This window comes from Armigeres subalbatus, chromosome 2 (assembly GCF_024139115.2).
Source record: "Armigeres subalbatus isolate Guangzhou_Male chromosome 2, GZ_Asu_2, whole genome shotgun sequence".
NCBI lineage: Eukaryota > Metazoa > Arthropoda > Insecta > Diptera > Culicidae > Armigeres > Armigeres subalbatus.
In genome coordinates, this window is record NC_085140.1 from 66,447,323 (window position 1) to 66,475,117 (window position 27,795).

The window sequence follows — 27,795 nt, forward strand, 5'->3', positions numbered from 1 at the left end:
TTCACCGATGAAATATTTTAATCGACACAGATCCTTAAACTAGAGGTCAAAATCTATGATCTAACGGCTTAACATCCGAGGTGCATTCACTTTGCATAATAGTTGCCTTTAAACATAGCGTGCTGCGTCGTGTGATTTCGTGCGGTAGGCAGATATCACTCTTTCTCATCCTGGGTTGTCCAGGAAGTGCGGGGTTAGGGGCCACCACCAACAGCAAACGAGGGAGGTAGGACTGCATCCCCGACCCGCTAAACCGTTTCCATTGCCGCCAAGGCTATCGTCGGTACAACCAGAAAGTAATGCTTCAAAGGGGGGCCAGTGCACAACGCACCCTTGAGGTTAGCTGCGTGTCCTTGCAGCATCGAACATCGAGACTCGCTTTTTTAGAAGAACACCATAGTATCATGCCAGCGCATTGCCGGCTTTCCAGGTGGCCTTACCACGCCTTATGTCCTCGGAAAGTGGGAAGGGTCGACTTCGCGCCTGCTTCCCTCTGCATGGCTGGTATCACGAATGATGATGCCGCGTACACCCTGCGATAGAACCTATTAGCCAACACACAGAGGGACTTGCCGACGCGGTGCCTACGCCTGCCCCAGCCTTGACGAGGACCCCTTTCCGTCCTCGGGCTCGGAACCCGCCCGGTTGACCGACGCCGCGAAAGCGACGATACCATGTTGTTCTTCGCGCGGCCACTTGTTCGATAAAAGGATCGAGTTCGACCACAGGGCACCGGTATGACTCATGAAGCCGACTCCGAACCCTTGGACCACCTCTTATTTGCGCCTGAACTAGCCATTCCTCGAGTCCACGCGTCACCTTCTGTGTAGCTCCGAGACAATTTGGACGATAGCCGATAAAACGGCGTTCCAGCCAACTTCATCTTTACACATCCTCCGGACTAGGTTGTCCGGGGTAGTGTCCAGACCACATGTGGCAAGCATGTGGTCACGCATTGTGCGAAAACTCGGGCACACGAACAACACGTGTTCCGCCGTTTCCTCTAAACCTGCGCACACTGGACACTCGGGCGAGGCCGAGTGTCCGAACCGGTGTAGGTACTGTCTGAAGCAACTAAGGCCTGTAAGGACCTGGGTCAGGTGGAAAGTGATTTCCCCATGGCCCCCTCCGGTATCAACCTATGTGTCCATCTACCCTTAGTGGAACTGTCCCACGCACGCTGCCATTTGACCATTGAGGCCAACCTGACAGTTCTACGGATGCCTCTCGTGCCGCGCATTTCGAAGCACTCTATGTCTTCACCGATAACGATGTTAATAGGCATCATACCGGTGATGACGCAAAGTGCATCGTGCGACATGGTATGGTACGCGCTCGCAACTCTTAGGCACATGAGCCTATACGTACTTTCTAACTTCGTTCTGTAGCAGTTAATACGCAGGACCGTGCCCCAAGCTGGCCCCCCATACCTCAGTATGGACAAAGCGACACTAGCCCCGGGACAATGCCACTATAGCTGTGGAGGCACGCTTGCAGGCGTAATTGACGTGGCTACCAAAGGTGAGCTTATCGTCGATCATTACCCCCAAGAGTTTGATGGGGCGTTCAGAGGTGACCGCGCAGTTTCCTGCCCTTATCACCGCTTGTTGCTCTGACTTTCAGTTGTTAACAACAACCACGTCAGTCTTGTGGTGAACCAGTTCTAACTTCCTGGAACTCATCCACTCCTCCACAATTGCGATCGAGTGGGCTGCAGTAAACTCCACCTCTTCGATCGTTTCGCCTTAGACCTCCAGCGTAATATCGTCAGAAGCCGACGATTACCACGCCCACCGGGAACTTCAACCTCAAGACACCGTCGTACATGACGTTCCATAACACCGGACCCAGTATGGAACCTTGCGGAACCCCTGAGGTTATGTCAACGCACTTCCGACCCGCCTCCGTGTTGTATACCAGTACTCGATTCTGGAAGTAGCTTCCGAGAATCTTGTACAGGTACTCGGGAATTCCAAGACGCAAGGAGCGCATCTTCAATAGCTGCCCAACTGGCACAATTTAATACATTCCTCAAGTCGAGAGTCACTACTGTACAATAGCGAACTCCCATCCTCTTACGCTGGATAGCTATCTCTGCGGATTTGGTAACCGACAAGATAGCGTCTACGGTCGACTTACCCTTTCGGAAGCCAAATTGGTTACTCGATAGACCATCCGCACTCTCCGTGCGTATCAACAACCTGTTGAGGATTATCTTCTCGAGTACCTTCCCCGCCGTATCAAGCAGGCATATTGGCCTATATGCCGATGGATCCCTCGTTGTTTTTCCCGCCTTTGGCAATAGGACCAAGTTCTGCCTTTTCCATGCTGTAGGGAAGACTCCCTCGTCTAGGAATCTCTGCATGACAGATCTGAACATCTCGGGAGCCTCAGCAATGGCCGCTTTGATGGCCAGGTTCGGAATACCATCTGGTCCTGGCGCCTTACCTACACTAAGGGACTGTGCAATCCCCGCAAGTTCCGCCATAGTTACCATTCCCTCGTCGGCCACTCTGGCCCCTGGCAGCTCCACAAAGTGAGGCCAGGGACTTGGGTTGTGACGTGGGAAGAGCCCCGCGATGATCCTCTCCAGCATCTATGGAGACCGCTCGTTAGGGGCCATCGCCCCACGTGTCTTGGCCATTACGACTCTATAGGCGTCGCCCTACAGGCACTCGAAGCAGGCTTTTTTGCTTGATCTAATCTCAGTCTTCAGAGCGGCTCTAGTAGCCACGAACGCCACCCGTCGTTCAACGCGCTCCTCTTCTGTGCGTGCTCACTGCATCCGCCTCCTTGCCCGTAGGCAGGCGCGGCGCAGGTTCACAATTACTTGAGTCCACCAGTAACCCGGTGGCCTCCAATTCCTAGGGTGGACTTTCCTAGGCATGGTGGCATCGCATGCACGCGAGAGTACTGTTACCAGCTGCTTGCCGCTCAGACCGAGAGTATTGTGCTCGCGGCGGAGCGCTTCCTTAAACACCTCGTCGTCGAAGTATGATGTCTTCCACATACGAGGGCTAGGCCTCGCCCCTTCTTCCGTCCGCTGAATGCTGGTCGTATAGTCGATACTGTAGGGAACCGCCAGGTGATCGCTGTGAGTGTAGCCATCATCTACCCTCAAGTTCGAACTACTCGTTTGGCTCGATCGACTATCGAGGAGGCGCATAGCAGCTGCAGGAGAAGACCCCGTTGACTTTGGCAATGACGAAGCCCTCGTGCGTCGAAGACACCAACTCTTGGACTGGGTATTTCCCCGTTTTCCATATCGCCGCCATTTTAGACCCATCGGTGACCCAATTACCGTTCCTGGCGGGTACCCGGTAAGAATCTGCTATGATGGCAATATCCGTCCCCCATTCAGCATTTGTCTGACACAGTAGTAGCTGGGCTGCATCATAGTGGTTCAGGTTTAGCTGCGTTACCTGCACTGTGATTTTGCAGCACGATTAAACGCCGGACACTTTGAACCCCCATGGGGGTTGCTTGCTGTTCGCAGCTTTGCTGGAACAAATCAAACAGTTGGGAGGGTTCGTGTAGCATTGTGCCTTATGTCCCTTCAATCCGCAGCGTCGACAGAGCTTGCAGTCCCATTGCTTGTGCCCCGGTTCCAGGCACTTGAAGCAAACTTCGAGTTGCTCGTATATGCCCACAGGACACACCGACCATCCCACCTTGACGCTCCCTAACATGACTACCTTGGAGGGGTCCGCTGCAGATAGCCGAACCAATGCTACCTGTGTCCCTGCCGGACCTTTCCGTAGCGGCTGCGGTGGGCGTCTCCACTTCACACTGTCGCCGCAGTGCCGTGACGAGCTCTTCGACTTCGGTGATCTCGTCCAGGTCTTTAACCCTTAGATTCACCTCCGTCTTGAGTGCGCTCACCTCTCGCCTAGGACTTCCTCCGCCAGCTTCTTGTAGGCGGCGCCCTTTTGCGAGACGCCCCGCTTCAGCTCGAGGATCATCTCGCCCATCCGGGTGCGTCTTAATCGACATACATCGGCGCCGAGTTCACCGAGCTTGACGTCACTCCTCATCGCCTTCAAGACGTCCGAGTACTTAGCCTCGTCCGTCTTGATGACTAGGGCATCGCCCCTGGAACGATTGGCGCCTACTCTAGACTTCTTGCTACCCTCGATCGCTTGGGCCTTCTTTTCGGCCCTTGACGTCTTCGGTTTCCTCTTGTTCTTGACCAGGGTCCAGGAGGCGTCATCCCCCTCTATTTCCCTGGTCTGGGGCGGCTGAGAGCTCTCAGCCTGCCGTAACCCCTTACCACCGTCTTTCCTGGGTGGACGGACCTTTCCAGGTCCTTCCTCCCCCCGTTTTGGAGGTACCTGGCCGGGGTTCAGCTTCTGCGGCTACTTCTTCGGAAGTTGTATCGAATTTTTTACTATCCTGCAGGATTTTTTTTTCGGAAAGTCCGTGGGAAATTATTCTTATTTCCACCGGAAATACTTTCTACGGTAAGTTATAAGTGATGGCCAATGCATTTTTTCGGAATTTTTTTTTTTAATTTCGCAGGAATTCAGGTTGGAAAAGTCTACTAGGGGGGAGGGGTTTGAAAATGTGAAAATTCGGCCCCTTTGTGCAGCCACCGAACCCGAACCCGACAGGTTTGAAAAATCATTACAACATCGGGTTCGGGTTGGGTACGAAAATAAAATATTGAATATTATGTTATTCAGTTTTGTTAATTGTGCGGCTAGTTTGTATTTTTCGGGAGAAACTGTAGTTCGGGTACAGCTCGGGTTTAAATAATTATATTATGTCGGGCTCGGGTCGGGTACAAGTTTACGAATGCAAAAATTCTCGGGTGCGGGTTTTATATTTTTTTTATTCCGGGTTCGGGTCGGGTCCGGGTTTGCAGGATATTTACAAATCGGGTCCGGGTTTGCAAAATGTGAAATCCGACCTCTCTATCCGACGGCTACTCGACAATTTTGCGCTAAGATGCCACCGTTTAGAATGAATTTTCGGCAACGCCGGTTTTTGTTCCTCAACCAAGATTAATACAGTACTAGGTGCTCCAATCTGCCAAGTTTGTGGAAGAGAAGAAGGCGGGGGTGAAAAATTCATTTCAGTGCAAAACGAAAACAAACCGGCTGGCTCTCCCATATTAAAATTCAAGATGGCTGAATCGTGAATTTGGCAGATTGGAACACCTAGTGGTGTATTCATCTTGTCGACAACATTAACACAGCAAACGTTTGATCAAATTCTGCGTACATTTTGCTTTGTGTTGCTTCTGTTGACGACGGCCACTCGATGATTTTCTTTCTGCTGGAACCACTGCTACCGGCGTCATCGTTGTCACAGATGAGTGCTACTGTCGAGGATGGACACTCGCCACTGCTGACCAAAGAGCTATAGCTGCTATAGCTGCCATCGTTGAGGTTGAATGATTTTCAGCAACCATCTCGACGACTGCCGTCGATGCGAGAGTTTTTCGTTGAGTTATCTGTCAGCGCCTCGCCCTACTGCGTTCGTTCTACGTGAAATCTTGAACGAACTGAGGATCCAAGCCCGCAAGTTGCTTGATTTTGATGTCTGTGCTTGCGATGCATATACGGGATTGATTGATTTACTATTTATACATTTTTGGCAAGTTTTTGATAATAAATACACCCAATTCTTTATGTACACGGATTTTATTCACACGGTTTCTGGACATAGCACGGATTTATTTTAACACGGAACGCATCCCCCAGATTACCAAATACCCGTTCACTTTTGTTACATGACTTTTTTTTTGCTCGTTTTTTTTTACAAATAACACGGATTTTTTCATACGGCATGCATCCCCCGTGAATAAAAAGAATCGGGTGACTCTTCCTTGATCGAATGGTCGAAAAAAAAAAATCAAGAAACGGCTGAGCTATTAAGGTCCAAAGTCTATCATATTTTCGTAACGGTCTCAGATTTTTGCAATCGCAAAGTGTACCCCAATGTAGAAAACACAGACCTAGTACTACGTCGAAAATAGATAGACTTAGATTTGTTTCTTATTTTTATGATTTTTTCAGCACCATGTTAGTAAAAAGAAGCGACGAAATTAGTGCAGTATTTTTTGTCAGATGGAAAACGGAACAGTTTCCACAAACCACTTTACACCGGGGAAATCAGATTTCAAAGATGGAAAAAAATAATAATTTTCTCTACAAACAACTTGCAGAAGAGATCAAGGGCTTATTCGAAAGGGAATTTTCCAAGGATGACAGTGAGTGCTGTCCGTGTCTCTCGAACGTGATGAACTTATACTTAAAAATAAAAAAAAAACGTTATAGAGAAATTAAAAAAATAGTGCGGTTTAATGGACGTGCAACAGTTCTGTATGTAGTTATTGAGCTTGTTTTGTCCCAATGTCCAAATTTGCAAATTTCATGTCATTTTATTTTTAAGACATTCATCTAAAATTGTGTTTATCTTTTCACTGTGGATCCACAGAAGGGCACAAAATTTTGCTAGTAAAAGTTGGAAATTTGGGGGATTTTGGGGTCAAATAAGCATCAAAGTGCATAGACAGACAGACAGTGCATAGATTGAATCGTTTGTCAGATTGGCAGGTGCCTTGCTACAATAGATAGTAGTATCATGATCATCATCATCATCATCATCATTATCATCATCATCATCGTCATCAAATAAGCATCAAAGTGCATTTTATGCGAAATTTTCATGTATTCTGTAAAAAATAATAATATTTACAGATAATTGTTGATAGTATTGTCCCAATGTGTTGAACAGATGTTGATAAATATTTGCCGAACAAAAACTAATGAAGTAAATCGTTTCGCAAATGTTTTATTTGGTTATTTGTTGGATGGAAAACGATTTTTCAAAACTTTTGAATAGCACCAATGCCAAATATTTCCAAACCTTACCCAATATCACAGCTAACCAAGAATAGTCATAATATGATTCTTGTGATGTGATAGGAGGAGATGGGAGATACTCTTTTAAATCGGATTTCTCCACTGTACACTCTATTAACTAGCAAAAAATGTGGATTGCTATGTGTTCGGCATTTTAAGGTTAGTCGAAGTGTTGTATAAATGAGTTTTAACTGAGCAAAACTTCGACTACGATACCGACAACTGAGCCTCGGCGACGTTTCAACGAGATGGAAAATGTAAATTACATTTAGAGCTACCACTAGAACAAGACTGGCGGCGGCTATCACTTAGATGTATACATGATTTGAATGAGACTACTGTGGTTGGTGGTTGACTAGTGAGACTAGGAGGTGGTTGGAAGCCATTAGTTTGATGTTGTTTTGAGCAATGGCTTGACTAATGGTAGACATTAGTGGTAATCCAAAACCATTCAGGATCCGCTTTGCATGTTCGTATGTTTGCTTATTTATGTCTTTCAATATTTATTTTTTTTCTGAAAAACCTTAGAAGATTATCAAACTTACCCCAGCCAATAGCTGCATACATATTAAATCGCAAATTATCACCAGAAAACGTTTCCACAACCAGCATGTAAAGGTAGAGCCCTGAAAGTACAGAAAAAGAATATGCATACGTAAATTAGTTCAAACTATAGACCAAGATGGTGTCATGATAATAACCCAATTCCCCACGGAGTCTTCCATTAGAATCAGCGGATGATCAAACGTGCTCAAGGGTCATTATTTTTCTGGGCTTCTGACCATTTGCTCCGCCACCACAGCCATCGCTCGGAATGGTTGGGATAGCGTGACTCGTCGGTGCATCCAGAACGGAAGGATAATAGTTAATGCACTTCTCGTCTGGCACATCGTAGTTTATCCATTTGAGCTGAACCCGGGGAAAATGGGGCCACAGCGGAAGTGACAGTTTGAAGCTTTAATTATTCCGCAATTAGTTTCCTACTGTTCGGGAGCATCTGGAAAAATCTATATGGGGTATCGAGTCACGTCTGTCTGCCAACTGAACGGCAAAGAAGCTAGCTGTGCTGCCGTCGTCCGTCCGTCCTCGACAGTGAATGCGATAGACGTTGATCGGGTGAAAGGAAAAAGAACGAGGAAAATTGAGCGCATCGTAGATTCGAGTAAAACAAGGAGGAATCGCAAAACCAGCTGGCAAAAATACAGTAGTACTGGTTTCTCGTCGTGTGCCTGCATCATTAGTTGGCTACCCCGCTAGATCGGTATCAATTTTCATTAGAGTCGACAGCAGCTTCCGGTGCGGTCTTGGCTAAGGCCGGTGCATGCGAAACGAATGAAACATCTTGGTCTGAATCCGTTAGAGTGGAGCTGAATGGAATATGCAGATGAAGATTAGACGGGATAATTGCTAGTCTGGGCAGGGTTCAATACTGATCTGGATTGACATTTTAGGTGGTATGGAGTTTTCCTCCGCCGGAGACGAGCCAGCCTCGGGCTGAAAGTCTCCTTAATAAAGACACAAAAAAAAAAAAAAAAAAAAAAAAAAAATTTTCCTTCGCTACTCAATTTCACCCAAAGATATAAAGCGGGCTCATCACTATTCAGTATATACTCATGAAAATGCAATCAATATCACTTTTCGGGAAGACATCCAGTTAATCCGGATTACGACATTCTATTGCTTTTTTTCATGCTTTGAACGTCGGTTTGATTGTTGGTCGCAGTTATTATGGAGGTGGCGCCTAATAGAACTAGGTAGTCTAGTCGAACCAAGAGGTAGTCTGGTCAAAAGTCTAAGAGATGGAAAAACGAGCACGAAATGAAGACGGGAAGAGTGTTATGTGTCGCTACACACGGATCCTGATTGGTCACAATGGCGTAGACAGTGTTAGCTCTGCTGCATGAGGATTGAAGAAAATATAGGGTAAAACGTTATAATGCGACCCACCTGCCCAAAACGCCCTCCTTTTGATTTCTAGAAAACTATAACTAAGGGTAAGAATTAGTTGCTACCTTTAAATATTTGTAATACCATCGTACTATGTGAATGTTGAAGTATTTTTGTATTACAATTATGTAAAATAATAGCAAAATACAAAAAGTTACAATTTTGATGCAACTTTCAATGATTGTTTGCTCAACATTCTGCAGCGATGCTAGCATACTGTCCGCAAAATTTGCACTGGAACACTGAGTTGGTTACCAACTGGACACAAGCGCGGCGAGCATGCAGCAGTTGCTTCCAAATGATATGGAATGTAATTTAAACCGGCTTAAATGGACTTATGCTGTTTTTTTTAATGTCAAGTATATAGGGGTTTGTAGCCTTTTTATTATGGGATTGATAAAATACTAATGAAGGGCTATGAAACGTCTTTGGTTATGGGGCGTTTTACCTAGGCACTTGTTGAAATCATTTTTTTCAAGCTTTATTACGTGTTCTCTGCAATATTTTTATATGACTACTCATATGCAATGCATTGGTGATTTTTTGTACCATCAAAGAACATAAAGTTTGCATGAATTGCGTTGAAAAGTAAAAAGTTATCATAGGTATTGTCTTAGGGGTGGCATATTATACCGACTTACCCTATATATTGAAAATGATTCTGCAGTAGTACCAATGTACTTTGTGGGATGTCTAATATTGAGACATTGAGACATTCTAACAAATGTCCAATAAAATAATTTCCAATTTTAGACAAAACTCGGTGTAATCTTCTATTGCAACGATAAGCTCCATGTACCCTTAGTATTAATTTGGTGAGGATTATATTTTTTCTATGTATAAAAATGAGTTTACATTTCCTTTGAGCAAAGAATAAAAATAGAAAGAATGGTCACTCTGCCGGACGCTGGGGGGACACTTTTGAAGCGTCATCTACGAATTGTGGTTCAACTATAGTATTGCAGTAGGTGTGTGTTCAAAAAGTTGTATTCGTTCAAACGATCAAGCTGTCAAATTTTGAATATTTATAATTTTCACTTTCGTAAGCAAGTACAATTGGAATGGGAGTTAAACGATGCAGTGTATTGGGATGCTCCAACCACAATCTCAAAGAAAATAAATCGTTCTTTATTGTCACGGCAAAACACAGGTAACGTTGTATTTCAAATAAATATATTCTTCGCTTCAACGGTGTTTTATTGACAGACATACCAAGGCTTGGAAAAGTTTTGGTGGAAATGAAAAGTTGCCTGAAAACAGTTATATATGGCAGAATCATTTCTCAGATGAGGATTTTGTGAATACTGCCAATAAAAGTCAGGGGTGAGTCAGAGAACATCGATGTTTTATTTAATTGCTGAACCTTTAAGTTTTATTCCAGTTTACGTAAATTTGTAATCCCACGTATCAAATCGTTTACAAGCAACAATCTTAATTCGGGCTGCATCGGATATGAAGAATGTGAGGAAGAATGTGTGGAAGCACTTTCTTCGGCATAAGCGGATGTTGCTTTCCAAAGTCAAGACACAAATTGGTGTCCGGAAGTAGCGGGAGAAGTCGAGATTGATACATATAATGCAAACAGCCCATATATACCTCTTTCGAATTCAAGCGTACCAAGAAAAGATGATGCAGTTGTGCATCATGATCATGACTATACGTATGATTCAATGAGGTACATTATGCTTGCTGAAAAAATGCTTGAAATGTAGGAGCGTGAAACACGAATGAAGCAACAGCTCAGGAGAAAATCGAAAACTATTAATAATAAACAAGCAACTATCAAATGCCTTCGAAAACAGGTGAATGAGCTCAAGCTATTGGTACACAAGGAAACAAGTGCAATAACTGATCCGATATTACTTGAACTTCAAGCAAATCAGCTTAGGAAGCCTAGCTTTGCCAGGTAGTCTGACTGCATGAAGAATTTGGCCTTAGTGCTCCATTACTGTTCGACAAAGGCATACAAACAAATGCGTGGGGGCAGCAGGGACCATGTCCAAGGGCTTGACGACCCCTCCCCAGCTGTCTGCGAGTCAGGGAGAACTGCCTAGGGCGTGGTGGGATTTAGCAGTGGGCTCTGCTAAAATCCCTCCCAAAAAACCACAAGTGCCCGTAAGCGGACTCTATCAAAGCGACTGTGTGCCGCTTCAAAAGCACAAGCCCAGGGAGGGAGTGCCAACTGGCATGTGGAGTGTCCCTACTTCGGTAGGGTAGTGCGTGAGCTGCTTTGGCAGGGAGTGAGTGATCTGTTTGTGCTGAGGCAGGAGTGTCATAGCGAGTCGCCGCCGCTATGGCAGCCTCGAAGCGCAGCAGAAGTCTGAGTATGGACTGCACATGCTAAGGTAAGAGTGTCGTAGCGTTGCTACCGCCATCGACACCTCGAGGCATGGCAGTGGAGTGTTAGAATAAGTTGTGGAGTGTACCTACTTCGGTAGGGTAGCGCGTGAGCTGCTTCGGCAGGGAGTGAGTGATCTGGTTGTGCTGAGGCAGGAGTGTCATAGCGTGTCTCCGCCGCTATTGTCACCTCAAAGCGCAGCAGAAGTCTGAGTATGGACTGCACATGCTGAGGCAGGAGTCGAGGTATCCCATCGACACCTCGAGGCATTGCAGTGGAGTGTTAGAGTGAGTGAGAGTGGAGAAGCTGCTTCGGCGGCAGGGTAGCAGTGGGTTGTACCCACACACCTACAGTTGTGCACATGTGGTGCATGGGGAGTGTCCCTGCTTCGGCAGGGTAGCGTATGGTCTGCTTCGGCAGTGGTGTGATTGATCTGCTCGTGCTGAGGCAGAGTGTCGTAGCGCAATATCTGTAGGCCCAGGCAGTTACCGCTATTGACACCTCGAGGCATGGCAGCAGAGCGTCCGGGAGAGCATCCAAGTAAGACTCAAATGGAGTGAATGGGGTGCGAGTCAGTCTCGCGTGGGACGAGTGCCTGTGTGAGCGATAATGAGTGAGTACGCTTAGTACTGCCGTCCCCCAGAAGTAGTACTGCGAGGTAGTTCCTGGGAAACGATGGTGGAGCCCAAGGGAGTTTAGTCGGTATTACCGGTATGGTCGAGTCCGACACTCCAGTACACTTCCGTGTGGTAGTTTGGCAACTACAATGCACGTGTACTGGGTTAGTGTGTAAATGCATTCTCCCTTGTAAAAAAAAAAAAAAAAAATACAAACAAATGCGTGGTTAGCAAAAATAGACGTCGGTGAAGGTTTTTCACAAACCGTGCTCAACTTGTTAAACTGAAAGCAGATACTTCGCCGCTTGATGAAAAGTTATATTTTATGACGAGATGGCCATTGCTGAAAAAAAAAAAATCTTATTTCGGTAATGCTAAAGTGGACTATTTCAGTGGGTACCCCACTAAACTGCTCAGTAGCACATACGCTTACACAAGCGTAAGAGCAAAGTCAGCTTTGGTTGTAATGATTAAGTCCATCAAAAGTGGTTTTAAGCAAGCCATAGGCTATTTTTTTCTGTCCATAAAGCACTTGTATATGATCAAAACTCAGTAAATAGAGCTTCCTTTTCACCAAGGAATATCAAATAAGCAAGAACAAACCTTACTTCGAAATTAACAAGCAAAGAATATATTGCTTGCCGAATGCTCCATATCTGTATAAATCAACAAGGAATAACTTATTAAAACATAACGCAATCTACGACGAAGGCTTATGCAGCTTCCAGCACATTCAACAACTTTACTGGGAAGGCATCAAGCATGTACCACGAACAGTTCAAAACTGTCCTTGGAGCACATCGAGACAGCTCAATTTGCCGAAATGAGAGTAGGATTAGCAGCTCAGACTTTAAGCAGGTCGGTAGCCGTAGGTCTACGAGCATATGTAAAAACCGAAAATTTAAAAAAAAAAATACGTTGTGTACTGCTGCCTATTGTGAGGATTTCGACGAGCTATTTGATGCTTCAAATTCATCCAACCATAATACGACAAAGGTAATTCTCCACAGTCTGCTCTTTAACTTCATACGAGTTTTTCAAGCATATTTTGAATAGATAATGCGACGACCCCTTCAAGCACGATTACCGCAGTGGCCAATGTTTGAAAGCATGTCAAAGAAACTCGAATCTCCGAGATTCATTGATAAAAATTGCCTCAATGTCGAGAAGGTACTGTTTTTTTTAATTATAGAGATAATAATTGTACTAATAGAAATGGTAAAATAATCAGGAAAACGATTACAAACCGTTCGTGAAGCCGTCACGGCTGCCCTATTTCATCAATGGATGGTTGCTCTACATTTATGCAATAAAATGGCTGTGGAGTGTGGAGTTAATTACATGCCTCGTTCGGATTAAAATTTTTGCGAACCCGGAACCTATCTTAGGACTGCTTGGAACATTTTTTCGCTACAATCCGGTGGAAGAACGGCAATAATTACCACCTGGATTCTTCGCTGTTTTTGTCTGCGTATAAAGCCCTTGTCGTTAAGTATTTGATGGTTCCAGCCAAAGGTAGGGAACGTACAACCAGATCTCAGCAAATGTATTGTAAACCGTTTCGAAATGTCTAAAGTGCAGATAGTTCAGAAGGAACATAAAATACCTGACTACTTAGGAAAAGTGTCCAAAGATCAAACCACGTTGGAGAAGCCAGATGATGTCAACAAATTGGTATTGTGGAATTTGTGAATTTCTCCAGAAATTCATTCGGGATCAAAAATCCTGCGAAAATTCCATTACGAATCCTTTGGAAATCCCATCAGATATTGTGAATGAACTTTTCTCAAGAATTGTTTCAGAAATCCCCATTTTTTTCTTCGGGAGATCTTCAAGGAATTACTCTTAAAATTCCTTCTGAAATTTCTTAAAAAATTCTTCGAGAAAGTTCATTTACAACATCTGGGAGAATTTCCAAAGGATTCGTAATGGAATTTTAGCAGGATTTTTGATCCCGAAGGAATTTCTCTAGAAATTTACAAATACCACATGTAACATTTTAAGTTTTATGACCATAATTTACTCTATAAGATTGTTATAAAATCTACATAAAACCAAAATGGCACTCGAAATGCAGTGTTGATTTTTGACCATCAAAAAAAATTGTACCCGGTTGAAGACCACCCTTTAACCCAAGCTGCACACATGTTGTAAAGAAGTTCATATGACTCATTTGTAAACAAATTCAGTCACATTTAAGTTGCTGCAACCAAATCGAACTGAATTGTGCTGTTGGGGAAAGCCCTTTATTTGATGGCCTCTTATTTGATAAAAAAGATTTATTTTATTTGATCAGACTTACCCCGGAGTGGCATATGCAGTACATAAAAGTCTTCGCCATTTGGCTCGGTTCATGGCAGCACGTCGCCAATCACGCAGTCTACGGAGGTTTCGCATATCGTCCTCCATCTGATCGATCCATTTTCCTTTTGAAATCTCCAAGTGTGCGTTGGTCCCCCACGAGCATCGTCCAGACCTCGTGTCCTTAGAGGACTACCGGTCTAATGAGCGTTTGTAGATAGCCAGTTTGGTACGAGCTCCAGTCGATCGGAGCATGTTGAGGAGTTCATCTATGTACGGTTTCCAGCTACGATGCGTCTTCGGATTTCTCTGCTAGATTCATTTTCGGCAGTCATCAGTGAATCCAAGTACACGAATTCTTCGACCACCTCGATTTCGTCACCACCGATGCAAACTCGCGGTGGGTCGCTCGCGTTGTCTTCTCTTGAATCTCTTCCTATCATGTACTTCGTCTTCGACGTGTTAATGACGAATCCAAACCGGTTAGCTTCGCTATTCAGTTTGATGTAGGCTTCCTCCATCTTCTCAAAGTTACGATCCATAATATCTATGTCGTCGGCGAAACCAAATAACTGGACGGACTTCGTGAAAATCGTACCACTCGTGTTAATCCCTGACCCTCGTATTACTGCATCTAAAGCGATGTTGAATAGCAGACACGAAAAATAACCACCGCTGCGCGTTCCGAAGGGACTCGAAAATTTCCCTGAAACTCGATCCATGCACATCACCCGATCCATCGTTGCCTTGATCAACCGTATCAGTTTATCCGGAAATCCGTTTTCGTGCATTAGACGCCATAGCTGGTCTCGATCGATGGAATCATATGCGGATTTGATGACAATAAACAGATGATATGTAGGCTTGTTGTATTCGCGGAAATATATGCAACGTACGACGAACACCTGGTCCATGGTAGAGCGTTTGCCCATGAATCTCGCCTGGTACTGCTCCACGAATTCTCTTGCAATTGGTGTTGGTCGATGGTGCACACGTCACCTTCCATCTACTCCTGCGGCAGAACCGGCCAATTTCCTCCTGGATTTCCTGGAATCTGTAAGAAGGTTCCCGATTATGTCCTTATACACATCAGGCTGTGTCACGTGGCCCTTACGTGAACTGTTCAGCTTCTCATAGAACTTTTGTGCGTTATAAGCGCTGTACAGTTGCTCCGTCTTTTAGCGCTCTCGACCTTCCTGCTGGCGGTTTTTCTCCGGAAATTGAGTTTTGTCTGTTCCGCGCCAGTTTTTATCGTGCCTCGTTCGCCCTCGTATGGTGTTGCGGCAATCTCGCCCATGCTGAATTCTTCTCCTCCATTAACTGCTCACATTCGCCATCATATCAGTAATTTCTCTAATCCGGGGAACCGTGCCTAGTGCAATGGTTGCGGTGCCACCAATGACAGATTGAATATCTCTTCACTCATATTCGAGAGAAGTTGCGCTCAGCTGCTCTTTCGTTGGGATTGCCACTTCCAGCTGATGTACGTATAGTCGTCTTGCAGATCGGTTGGCGCAGAACATTGGATTATAGTAAGGCTTTGGACCCCTGTTCTAATTATGTCAACGATTATCCTCTCATTTATAGTGTGCTTAGCAGAGCTTTAAATATTCGAATATTTTTTATGAAGCCCATCGGCCTTCTTTGTCACTTCACTTCTAAACATATTCATATTCGGCTCTGCACAGTAAATTTTCGGAATAAATATGGGTCAGTGAGTATTTATTTGGATTCTAAAAATTATCAAATTATCGTAAAACTAAACACATGTTAGATGGATTTATTAAATACACGAATATATCTAATCCTGACGTTCGATTGAGGGGCATTTTTAGCGGCAAATATTAGTATAATCAAGGCTAATTATGTTAACTGAGTAAGTCATTCTATGTTTTGAATAATCAAAACACGATTGTCAAAAGTCGGAACGAATATGTGTCATGAAAGAGAATATTTCATGCTCTGGTGCTTAGTAGGAAGCTAACTCCACAATGCTGGGGAGCGTGTTCACCTCGGAAACTGGAGTATATCTAGCAGAATTTGTCACGACAGCATTCTGTGTTCTCCAGAATGAAGTGAAGTTTGCCCAACTTAGTAAAGTTTGCCCAACAGACTTCACGAAGCCCCAGGATCTCAAGCTTCATACGGCGTGCCTCATTGGCAAAATGTGCTAATTTAACCTGCTGGGCTAGGTTTAAATTGTTCCATGTGCCTGTTCGTGTCAGTTGTTTCGCGCTATGGGTCGTTGTCGAACAAAACGATGCCTCGGGAATAGTAGGTCCATTGCCCAAGGTACTTTATCATTCTGAGTACATAATATCTTTTACTATTTTTTTTATTTTTGAGTTCTCCATACTGTCAAGGAACCTTCCTTAGCCGTGCGGTAAGATGCGCGGCTACAAAGTAAACATATGTGATATCTCGAAACGAAATTCCGCGGTGGTTCGGTTTCGCTGATTCGAAACGAAATTCCGCGGAATTTAAGCATGGCCAAATCTGATTTCTTGATTTCTCAAAATTTTGGAAACTAAAAAAAAGCTGTTTTCAAAACTTATACTGTTATACAAATTTTTCTATTTGTGGTTGAGATTTTAAATAAGCGCAGACATATTTTTTTTTACGTGCGGTACCATAGGTATATGAAGGTGGATTGAGTGTTGTTATTTAAAAAAAATCGAATGGGTGCGATATGTTGCTCAACTCCTCTATAAAAGATAAATTTTTCCCTATGGAAAAATATGCTTTTCTCATATTAAGCAATAACACCAACCTTTTCAATTCGAACCATCATTTACATTACAACTTTTGAACGCGGTGGCCGACTTATCCGACAACGCTGCACAGTAGGCCTGGCCGCTTTTATCATTGAACTATATTCATGATGTGCTCCGAACACAAACATCGACTAGATAAATAATAAAAATCTATCATTTTCCATGATTCTTCCAAGTGATGACTGTGTATATTGTATATGCAGACTAGACTTGCTAATACAAAATAGATAACTATTGAAACTACTGAACTGACATGCGTAAAATTTTGTATGCATAGTCATTTTATATTTCGTTTCGTTCGTTTCGTTAGGAAAAAGTGTGTTATCGCATACCCTTACTACAAAGCAAGACCATGCTGAAGGGGGCTGGGTTCGATTCCCGGTCCGATCTAAGAAATTTTCGGGTTGGAAATTTTCTTGACTTCCCTGGGCATACAAGTATCATCGTGTTAGCATCATGTTATACAAATGCGAAAATTTTAACTAGGCTTAGAAGCCTTGCAGTTAATTACACTGCTGCGAGGCGGCAATGTCCCAGTTGGGGATGTAATGCCAATTAGAAGAAGAAGATACTGTCGTAATGAATTAATTATTTCCATATGTCCCAGTGTCCTGTTCTATGAACTTTCCATATTCGCCGCTGAACTCACTTTTTGCTACAAATCTGCGCTGCGCTAAAAAAAGCGAGTTACATCGCAAACAAATTGCTATTTTGGATTGTCATCGACTTACTTACTATGGAGATTAGGGAGAATTTTCTTTTGATATTCAGGAACATATTTCGTGAAAATTCAAAAGACTTTCAAATGAAATTCTAACACAAATCTTGGGAAAATCGCAAGAACAAGTTGATATCAACAAACAATCCTACTATAAAAGCTGCTTCTGTGCGGCTTAACACAGTGAGCCATACCTATATAAACATATTTTGGAACAGATTCCTAATCCGAAGCAATCCGTGGTAGACAGTCATCAAAAGTTTCACCTTCATGCATCTCAATAAATCCATCAAATCCGAAAGCCTTCCCACTCCAATTTCCTCCAAAGAAAATCACACCCTGAGCACGTCCATGTGACAACCACAGCGGAGAAAACCACACTCTTCTTGGAGGGGTTCCACCGTTCCAGCTCATTGGTATTCCGTGCACTAGTTCCAGTCATCAACAATCTCCCGATCAGACACTGGTTGTTGATGGTTTATATATTCGTTATCGCAGTACGCTCTGCTTAGCGTTCGCTGGATCCGCTCTAATGCATGCACCGTAGGAAGCAGCTACTAATAGAAGCACCATCATCCGTGTAATAACACTTACTTACGGGAATCGGGCTCCAGGATGCGGAAAGACAGTATCGGGCTAGTGGAAACAGCAGCTCAATCACCTTAATGTAGTGTTTGCGAGGAGCGCATGGGAGGGAGCTTTGTGGCATGCTATCAAAAAGTTTTCAAATTGGAACCGCTAGGAGCGATGAATCTCAGTCTGTCTTCGCATGCAGTGAACGGAGTCGAAACAGATGAATGAATAACTAATCAATCCGTCAAGGTGTCGCGTGCCCGCGTGCGTGGTAGAGAGTGATTGTTTGACTAAGCGTTATAGAGTGAAAACCAGATATTGTGCGAATTTAGATGATTTTCCGCTTTGGTGTTTGATTCGCTTGACTGTGCGTGGAGAAAAAAGATACTTTGAGACCTTAAATTGACGACCAGTCGCCAACATTGGCTTCTTATTTTATTACAATCAATATATTATTAACGGCATTAAACAAAAAGTAAGTTCAGTAAGCTAAGTAACTCCCTTTATAGAGGGGGTGCTTTTTTTTATCAACTGCACTTGTAGAATATAATTCTTCGGAATTTTGGTAATTACGATGTGTAGCGCCTTGTCGATCTGGCAATATCATCGTATTTAAATTCTCGCGAGATTTTTGAAACCATCGTAAGTCCAAAAGAGAGACTCTCTTTGTATACTTTCGCTTTCGATTATTTAATGGATTTAACGGATTTTTTCACAGAGATCTGAAGAAAATAACTTTGTTTAGCGTGCTGAGGTGGCAATATTGTAATAAATGCAAAACTAGCTTCGATATTAGTGAAAGAGAGCGTAATAAAAGAGAGTCTCTCATTTGGACATACGACGTTTTCAAAAATCATGCTAGAATCGCTCTCTTTATAGTTTTTCAACACCCAAAAAACGATTTTATCACGTTTTCGACCCGATTTGGTCAACCCAAAAAAAAAAAAAAATTTCAATCATTCTTTTTATTTTCGTAAATAATACAGCAATCAATAATGATTTTAAAGAAATATATTTCAACACCAGTTGTTTATTATGAATCATTTCTGAGTACCTGTTTAAAATTATATATAATTATGCAATGATTTAATGTAAGCTTTTTATACAGATACTAAATTAAAACGATACAAAATTTAAAGATTTCAATACAATAGTGGCATTGAAATCTACCGAGATTGTATATGCCTAAATTTTGTACAGTTTCTGTGAAATTCTTACGCAGAACTGCTTTAAGGACAAGCCTTCCGGAATCCAAAACTAAATTCACTCGCGTTCTCAAGGGCACTCCATTCAAAACGGAAGCCCCGCACAACTGTCATTTTTATTATTCCACATATGCCACTCAAACGTGAAATCTGTGCTGTTATACGCTAGCGAAACATGGTGTGGATTATTATTAATTTAGGAATAAGTTTTAGATTAATCCCGAGAAGCAATCTTATGTTATTTTTCCCGAATTTGTTTCTGATAAGTCTGTGACAAGCAGAACCGTAATGTGGACTCCAAAAGCTCCTGGCGAAACTTTAACATGGCGTCCTTTATTGCTCAAATATTTGTCAATATAGGGATTAAGCAAAATCACTGTACACCCGATTCTGTTTTTACTCGGATTTTTTTTACGCGGCCGTGTAAAAAATGGGTCTGGGTCATTTGGCATAAGGTCATTCGGCATAAAGGCCATTTGGCATAATGGTCATTTGGCATAACGGACATTTGGCATAATTTTGAACTGCAAGAAAAGAGTGAGCCATTTGGCATAACGGACATTTGGCATAATTCCGAACTGTAAAAGAAGAAGGGATATTTCATGTATTGCTTAGCGTAGATAAAGTAGGTCGAGGCTGTTTTCTGATAAATTTAGACTGATGGTAGATATTTTCCGGAAGAACGAAATATCAAAACGGTAGAATTACTTCCGAGGGAGGGATCACATCCATCATTGACTTATTCCGGAAACATGCCTACTTTTAAAGTAGGGATTACTTCCCCCATTGCATTGCTTCAATCCGGGCATGTGCAAAACCCGGCAAGCGCCTAACTTTAAAAACTCAAGCAATACAATTGTCGTAGACGAGTTATTAAAACTTTAAAGAAGGGATCACATCCACCATTGCCTCAATACGAGCAAGCGCCTTCTTTTATAGAAGGAATCATATCCTCCATTGCCATAATCTGAGCAAACGCCTACATTTAAAGAAGGGATCGCATCCACCATGACCTTAATCCGGGCAAGCGCCTTCTTTTAAAGACGAGATCATATCCTTCATTGCCATAATCCGGGCAAGCACCTACATTTAAAGAAGGGATCACATCCTCCGTTGTCATAATACGACCACACGCCTACTTTTAAATAAGGGATTACATTTACCATTGCTCTTTTGCATTGCATTGCAAATGCATTCTTTCCACGAGAGGATAATGTCTTTTTAATATTGTTATCGACGGGTGTTATATTTACTGTTTCGGGACCACTTAGTCACCATTTAGCGAAATTATGCCAAATGTCCGTTATGCCAAAAGACCCTCACTTTTGACGCTGGTCACAATTATGCCAAATGTCCGCTATGCCAAATGACCGTTATGCCAAATGGCCTTTATGCCAAATGACCTTATGCCAAATGGCGTTATGCCAAATGACTTTATGCCAAATGGCCCGCTCCCAAAAAATCCCATACAAAATTTTTGCAAAGTTGCTCCATTTTGCATGATTTGTCGAGAAATCATAATACTTTTTTTTACACGGATTTTCGAATTTTGAACTGAAAACTTTTTTTCACACGGAACGCATCCCCCGTGTAAAAAAGAATCGGGTGTAATCTGAATTGCCTGAATTGTTTAATTTCCATAAAGTTTTCATAAAACTCTTGCAATTGTAACGAATTTCAGAAAATTTAGAAATTTACGCAAATTTCAAGAAAAAAAAACAAAAAATAAACGCTACTCTGAAGTGGGTCGTTATTGAATCTATTCAGATCTATAGAAATCAAACTATGGAGTGGGCTTGTGCGTGGTTTGGAGCCAATATCGGATCTCATGGATTGGTGGATGACCAAAATAGTCAGCGGAGCACGAAAAAATCTATTCTAGAGTGGGTCTTTCGGTAGTTAAAGCCACCACTGGAGCTAGTTGGGTTGAAGGAAGCCTAGCTTTGAAGTAGGTTGATCTATGTTAGGAATTACTTTCATTGGACCTATTCACGACCAAGAAAAATCCAATACTGATTTGGCTTAGGCAGTGGCGTGCCTTAATAGGAACAACTGGAATAAATTGCGTTAATAAAATCCATGAGTTGGTCGATGCTTGGGATCGCTTCAAAATTCGGTCGAATCACGCTAAATCCTACTCTGGGATGGGCTAGTTAAATGCCGAAATTGCTATTGGACCTATTCCAATGAAAATATAATTCTAAAGTCGGGTGGTTCGGAAGCACTAAGTTCGGTCAATGAAACCTACTCTGAAGTGATTTCTGATTTTTCAGATACGATGTCTCAGTTTACTCAGAAGCCTAAAGGTTGGTATCGTGCTCAAAAGAAATTTATTTTTCTATCTCAATCCCATGTTTAATTTCGTTTACTGAAACGGATGGTCCTCCGCATCTAAAACGATGAAAATTTTAGTTAAAAGGCGTTGAAACGCCAGTGTTTGGAATATGAGTCATGTTCGGAATTTGGGTCAAAACGGTACATGAGAAGAAATGCCATGCACTCAAGCCTCTGTGGATTGGTTGATCTGCATCGTGTTGTACAGTTATATTATTTCAGTATTCCATTATTTATTACTGAGGGTGGCTGGGTTCGATTCACGGTGCCGGTCTAGGCAACTTTCGGATTGGAAATTGTCTCGACTTCCCTGGGCATAGATGTATCATCGTGTAAGCCTTATGATATACAAATACAAAAATGGTAACTTGGCTTAGAAACCTCGCAGTTAATAACTGTGGAAGTGCTTAATGAACACTAAGCTGCGAGGCGGCTTTGTCCCAGTGTGGGGATGTAATGCCAAAAAGAAGAAGAAGAAGAAGATTTATTACTATAGGAAACGAAAGTCAAACACCTCCAAGGAACAATTCAGCTGAACCAGAACCTGTCTTATCTACACGACCGCTAAGAGACTTTTATCCTCCACTTCGCAATCGTTATTACCTACTGCACGAGCCAGCGATTTGATCCATGTGGGAGTTTGACCAGTTGTAAAACGTAATTTCCTTAGATATGGCCCGATTCGATGTGATAAACATTGATTTTCGTGTGTTAATATTTATATTGCTTTGAATTGATTTAAAGTGGAGAATAGACTGGCCCAGGAAACAAAAAGTTGTCTGATTCCACGGGGCACCCCCCAGGATTGTGCCTTTGGGTGAGAAATTCAATCTCTGAAAATTTCAGCTCAATCGCTTGTTGCATAAGCTGGCGCATTTGATTTGAAGTTTGTATGGGGATTTCAGCCAAAATTTATAGGAAAATACACCTCCGTCACTCATTCGATCTGGAAATTGGTTCTGATTGCTCGATTAACCTCAGAATTGCAAAAACGGCAGTTGGTATGCTACAGAACAATTTCACAGAACATTCTATGATGATTAAATGAACTTTTATTTAGGTTTCAGCTGATGCGATTCGATCAAAAAACCCAAAAATACACAAATCAGCTCCTAATAAATCCGCCGAAAATTATATGAAAGTTCATTTAATCATCATGCAATGTTCTGTGAAATTGTTCTGTAGCATACCAACTGCCGTTTTTGCAATTCTGAGGTTAATCGAGCAATCAGAACCAATTTCCAGATCGAATGAGTGACGGAGGTGTATTTTCCTATAAATTTTGGCTGAAATCCCCATACAAACTTCAAATCAAATGCGCCAGCTTATGCAACAAACGATTGAGCTGAAATTTTCAGAGATTGATTTTCTCATCCAAAGACGCAACTCTGGGGGGTGCCCCTTGAAATTCGACAACATTTTTTTCTCCCCATAGTAATCTGGGCCAGTCTACTGGAGAACACTCAACGGCTGCAGGTGTTCATCAACAGATGCCTGCGGTATATAATTCGGGCCTGGTTTGGGATTCCAAGAAACTTGTCAATATCTGTCATCCACTGGTTTGGTGACTCCACAAAAAGTCTTCTATCTTCTATTGAACTTCCTGAAGCTGCATGTAGCTGAGAATGTCATGCCCAGTTAGTCCATCGCGTCATTTTCAGGCCTATTCCGGTGTTTAAAACAGGCATTTCAATTTATTTCATCATTCGATCTTCTGAGCAAAGATACTGATGATATGCTAGGGTATCGATCTTAGTTATCTATCTGCTCAGTAAACAAAGTGCAATGTTTGCCATGGAGAAACGTTTTTTCACTGCTTTTGTTGTAGCAACGCCTTCGCAAAGTGAAAAAACTCCGAACCGCGCTGGTTGTCAGGATCATCAACTAATGCTCAAAATTATAATATCTTTTCAGAGTGCTCTTTGATTAGGAATAATATCTTTGCACAAGCAAAAATGATATCCTGTGCTCAGATGATATTGCAATGCCTGGTTTAAAACAACACCATTGAATCATTTCGCGTGAATTAGTAAACAGATTCTTACTTGTGTCCTTGTACATTCCAGTTTGCGACACGTGACTCTTGCTCAGGAAAGCAGGAAAACTTCTTGGGAATTTTTCTGAGCTTTTTGTTGAGATTCTACAGTGCTTACTATCTAATTCCAATTCATGCTAAGCTTACCATAGAAAGCTTTCAATGAATGACTTACTAAAGCAATAAATAGAAAAGCTGGCCAAGATCCTAACGAAATGTAGAGCCATATAGAAAGAAACTGGGAGTAATCCCTTTTCAGCATCGAGAGTGCCAAATATCGCTTTAATATGGGAGTAATCCCATATTAAAGCGATATTTGGCACTCTCGATGCTGAAAAGCTCTCACATCACAACACTTGGAAATAAAAGTATGATGCAGATTTCAACCGGTTCATAAAGAAGGATGCTAGTTATGCTGTCGACGCGACCAATTATTGTTATCCACCAGCGCGGAGCATAAAATGGTCAACCAGCATTGGAAGCATTCAGTGCTAAAAAAAATCTGCTCATTTTCATTTAGATCACGTTCCGTTGCTCCCTCTGACGGTACGGTTCGGTTGGCCCGTGATTGCGGGCACGGTACGGCGAACGGACGATTCCGCGTGCATAATGGCGCAGCAGTCACTATTCTTGTCTAGTTGGTACTTCTTCTAAAGATTTCTTAGAAAGTGCATCGTACATGTTCACATCCACAGTGATGCTGCATGCTGGTACCTACATTCAAGCGAGTGAAGAAACGCAGAATGAAAATCCACGAATCAGATGCAGACGATGACGGTGCTCTGTGGGCGAGCGAAGAAAAAATGCTGCACTGCGTAGATAGCTCCGGAATCGTTTTGCTCAAGTGCTCTACGTTCGAATAGGGTCTGACGAAAAGTTTGGTATAATTAAGAAAACTTTTGTTCCCGCATGGGGGTTACATACTTTTCCGTGGGGGAAAGCAGACGGTGGAGGATGAAATAATGTGAATCTAGTTTAAGAACAACTTTCTGAGCAGATAATTTAATTGAGTTTGTGAGGCGTTGTTATGAAAATGACAGAGGATTTAATGTTTATCACCGAAAACAGACATAACTTGTTAGTATTAAATTTATTGCCACGAAACTATTGGAGTATGAAACGCTAAAAAGGGTCTCATGATTGAGTTAATGTACTACAATAATATGGCACTTACTTCAAGAACTACCTTTCAAGATAAAACATGATCGTATGCATAAAAAGTAGTAAGTTCGAGTTTACAACATTTGGAGTAGTAAACGTTACTTGTGGAACATGTTTCTATGAATAACAGGGACTTTACTAAACTACACATTTTGAACATTCTACAAATACCTAATTCGGTATGAATAAAAAAAATCTTTTCTACAGATTTCTTGAAGTCTGCTCTAGACGATGCTACTCATGTCTAACATGCAAATTATGAAAAGATTCAAAGCAATTTGTCTCTGCATTTGAAAATAGAAGTTCAATTAGAAAAAAACTTAAATAAAGCAAACCTCGAAAGAAAAAAAACATCTCGTTTGTCGATTAGCTGCAGAAAATGTCAAATTTGTCATCATCAACATTTTTTTTTTTGAACATTTCTTCATGTAGTAAACGGTAGTAAACTGTAGTAATGCTCAAGTTCGAATGGAGAATATGGTACATAATCGAAAGTTTTTTTTTGAATTCATTAAGCCTCCTTAGCCGTGCGGCTACAAAGCAAGACTCCCGCAAGATGCTGGTCGGTCTAGTTAATTTTCGGATTGGAAATTGTCTCGACTTCCCTGGGCATAAAAGTATCATCGTGTTAGCCTCATGATATACGAATGCAAAAATGGTAACTTGGCTTGGAAACCTCGCAGCTAAAAACTGTGGAAGTGCTTAATGAACACTAAGCTGCGAAGCGGCAATGTCCCAGTGGGGGAAGTAATGCCAATGAAGAAGAAGAAGAAAATTATTTTGAGCTTTTTAGTGGAATGACTTCACTTGTCATAGGACGAGTTTGTACAATCCCATTTAATTCCAGCACTTACTTACTTGTAATCGTCTTCAGCAGTGAGTACGCATGTTAGCAAAAAAGGCACGAGTAGATTACATCAATTTCTCAGTTCACCTCAATTTCCAAAACTTTTTAAATACTCATGATTTTTCTTCGATATTTTGTGGATTTTGTGGACTTGTCTCAATAAATTCAAGGCCCAGAAATAAACAAAAACGAACTGCGTAAAAGTGCACTGGGTGACTTTTTTGAAAATTTGCGCAAGATTAGTAGATTAGTACTTTCACGCAGATATTTATTTGGGTATTCCTTGAAGGATTGCTTGAATTCCAAAGGAAAATTCTTCAGAGTTTTCTTAGTAATTTAATCGAAATTCCCAAGGAAAGTTCTTTATATCTTTCAGGTAAAACAATTTTTAATTTTTACTGAAAATTTGTCATCGTTTTACGCAAATTTATTCAAATCTTTTAATCCGGAATTTTCAAGGGAAATCCTTATTTTTTTCAATATTTCCAAATAGTATTACCCAGAATTTACGTAAAATTCTTCGTATTTTATAGGTTTACTAATTCGGGAAAATTATTCAAAATGTGAACGGGTAATTCCACCATTTTGAATAAATCAAGATTTGTCAAATTTCAACAAGAGAGTGTTCCGAAACGGTTTCGTTTTTCATATATCCAGTATAAATTGGTTAATGGTTATATATATGCGTATTCCTCGTGAATTATTTAGGGGAAATGACGGCTTCGGTAGGTTTTATTCTATTATTGTCAGGGGGTTTTCCATAACTAATTATGCTCAAATTTGGTCTAAGCATTCTTTGCATATCAAAGAATATTGTGGCCAAATTTCATAAAATTTAGTCAACAAAAACCCCCTGATAATAATAGAACAAAACCTGCCGAATCCGAAATTTCCCTTATCTGCAGCCAGCCAGCAAATTAGTTCTACAGTTTCTGGGGAAAGCATGATACTTTTTTTTTTTCCTTTATTTATTTATTTAGGCACTCTGTGTTACTTAACCGCTACTGTGCCGAGATCTACTGCTTTGCAGAATCCACACAGAATCTATTTTTAGATTTCCATTGCCATTATTGTTGTCGTTGCCAATCCATCTCATCGTGAGTCCATTGTGTCCGTTTGTCCATGTCGTGTATCCAATGATCGATGCATTGTTCGGTTGCCATTTTATCCGGGTACGTTGGAGGAATGCCTCCGAGAAGAACAAGTGTCAGTCGTCATCAGGCAGCCATGACGATAGGCGCGTCTTCCAAAACGCCACCGCATGGGCTGCGCATCCGGCGACTGACGAGGGTTTGGTGGAGGGGCTGGACCCATGACCATTCGCTTATAAGGCAAAAAGCATGATACTTTATGAAAATAAACGTCACATAAAATGCAAGCAGTTCAAGCTTTTTTTAAATACCCTCGGAAAACCAAGAACATCTCCAGTGTCCGTAGACCCATATGAGATTTTTATTATTGATAGATTACTAAAAGTTTCTGCGTTCGTCGGTTCCGATTTTATCAAAACCGGATTATTTTAAGCAGAATAACTAGCTAGCTTCAATGTCGATAAATTTTGCTTATCGCAACGTTTTTGTTTAACCCCTGCATGATGGGCCACGCCGAGAAATTAGGAGGAAAAAATATTTTCACCTTGACAAAGATAGTTAAACAATAAAATATTTTCTGCAAAGCCAATGCTTATTGCTTAAGATTAATTTTGATGTTTGTTTATCAAAATTGCGAGATAATTTTTTGAACTTCTGTATTTCTAATTTTAGCATTAACAATGTTCTAAAAAGTTGCTCCTTATTCAATTTTGAGACACTTTGCTGAAGAAACCATCGTTGTACGACCTTTGTATTGTTTCTTAGGATAATGTTTATTAGGATCATCAAACTTATGGATCATTCGAACAAAATTTTGGATCATATGACCAAAATCATGGATCATATTACTGAAGTTATGGATCATCATCACGATAAAAAATGCGAATAAATGCGAATCATAAAAAAATATGGATCATTGGTCATACGTTTATGGGAAAATAACAAACATTTTATTGTTTTTCTTGACCATGTTTAAAGGAACATA

General features: G+C 41.9%; 1 protein-coding gene across 2 annotated transcripts in view; it reads right to left on the bottom strand.

Moving 5' to 3' along the window:
- Positions 1-27,795, bottom strand: part of LOC134208790 (diuretic hormone receptor) — a 216,943-nt gene that overhangs the window by 110,881 nt on the left and 78,267 nt on the right. For both annotated transcript variants that reach the window (XR_009978700.1, XM_062684740.1), the window contains one exon: positions 7,415-7,495. Coding sequence is in view for 1 of the 2 variants with exons in the window: in XM_062684740.1 (XP_062540724.1) it covers positions 7,415-7,495 (81 nt within the window). In the remaining variant the exon portion in view is untranslated. The remainder of the gene's footprint in view (positions 1-7,414; positions 7,496-27,795) is intronic.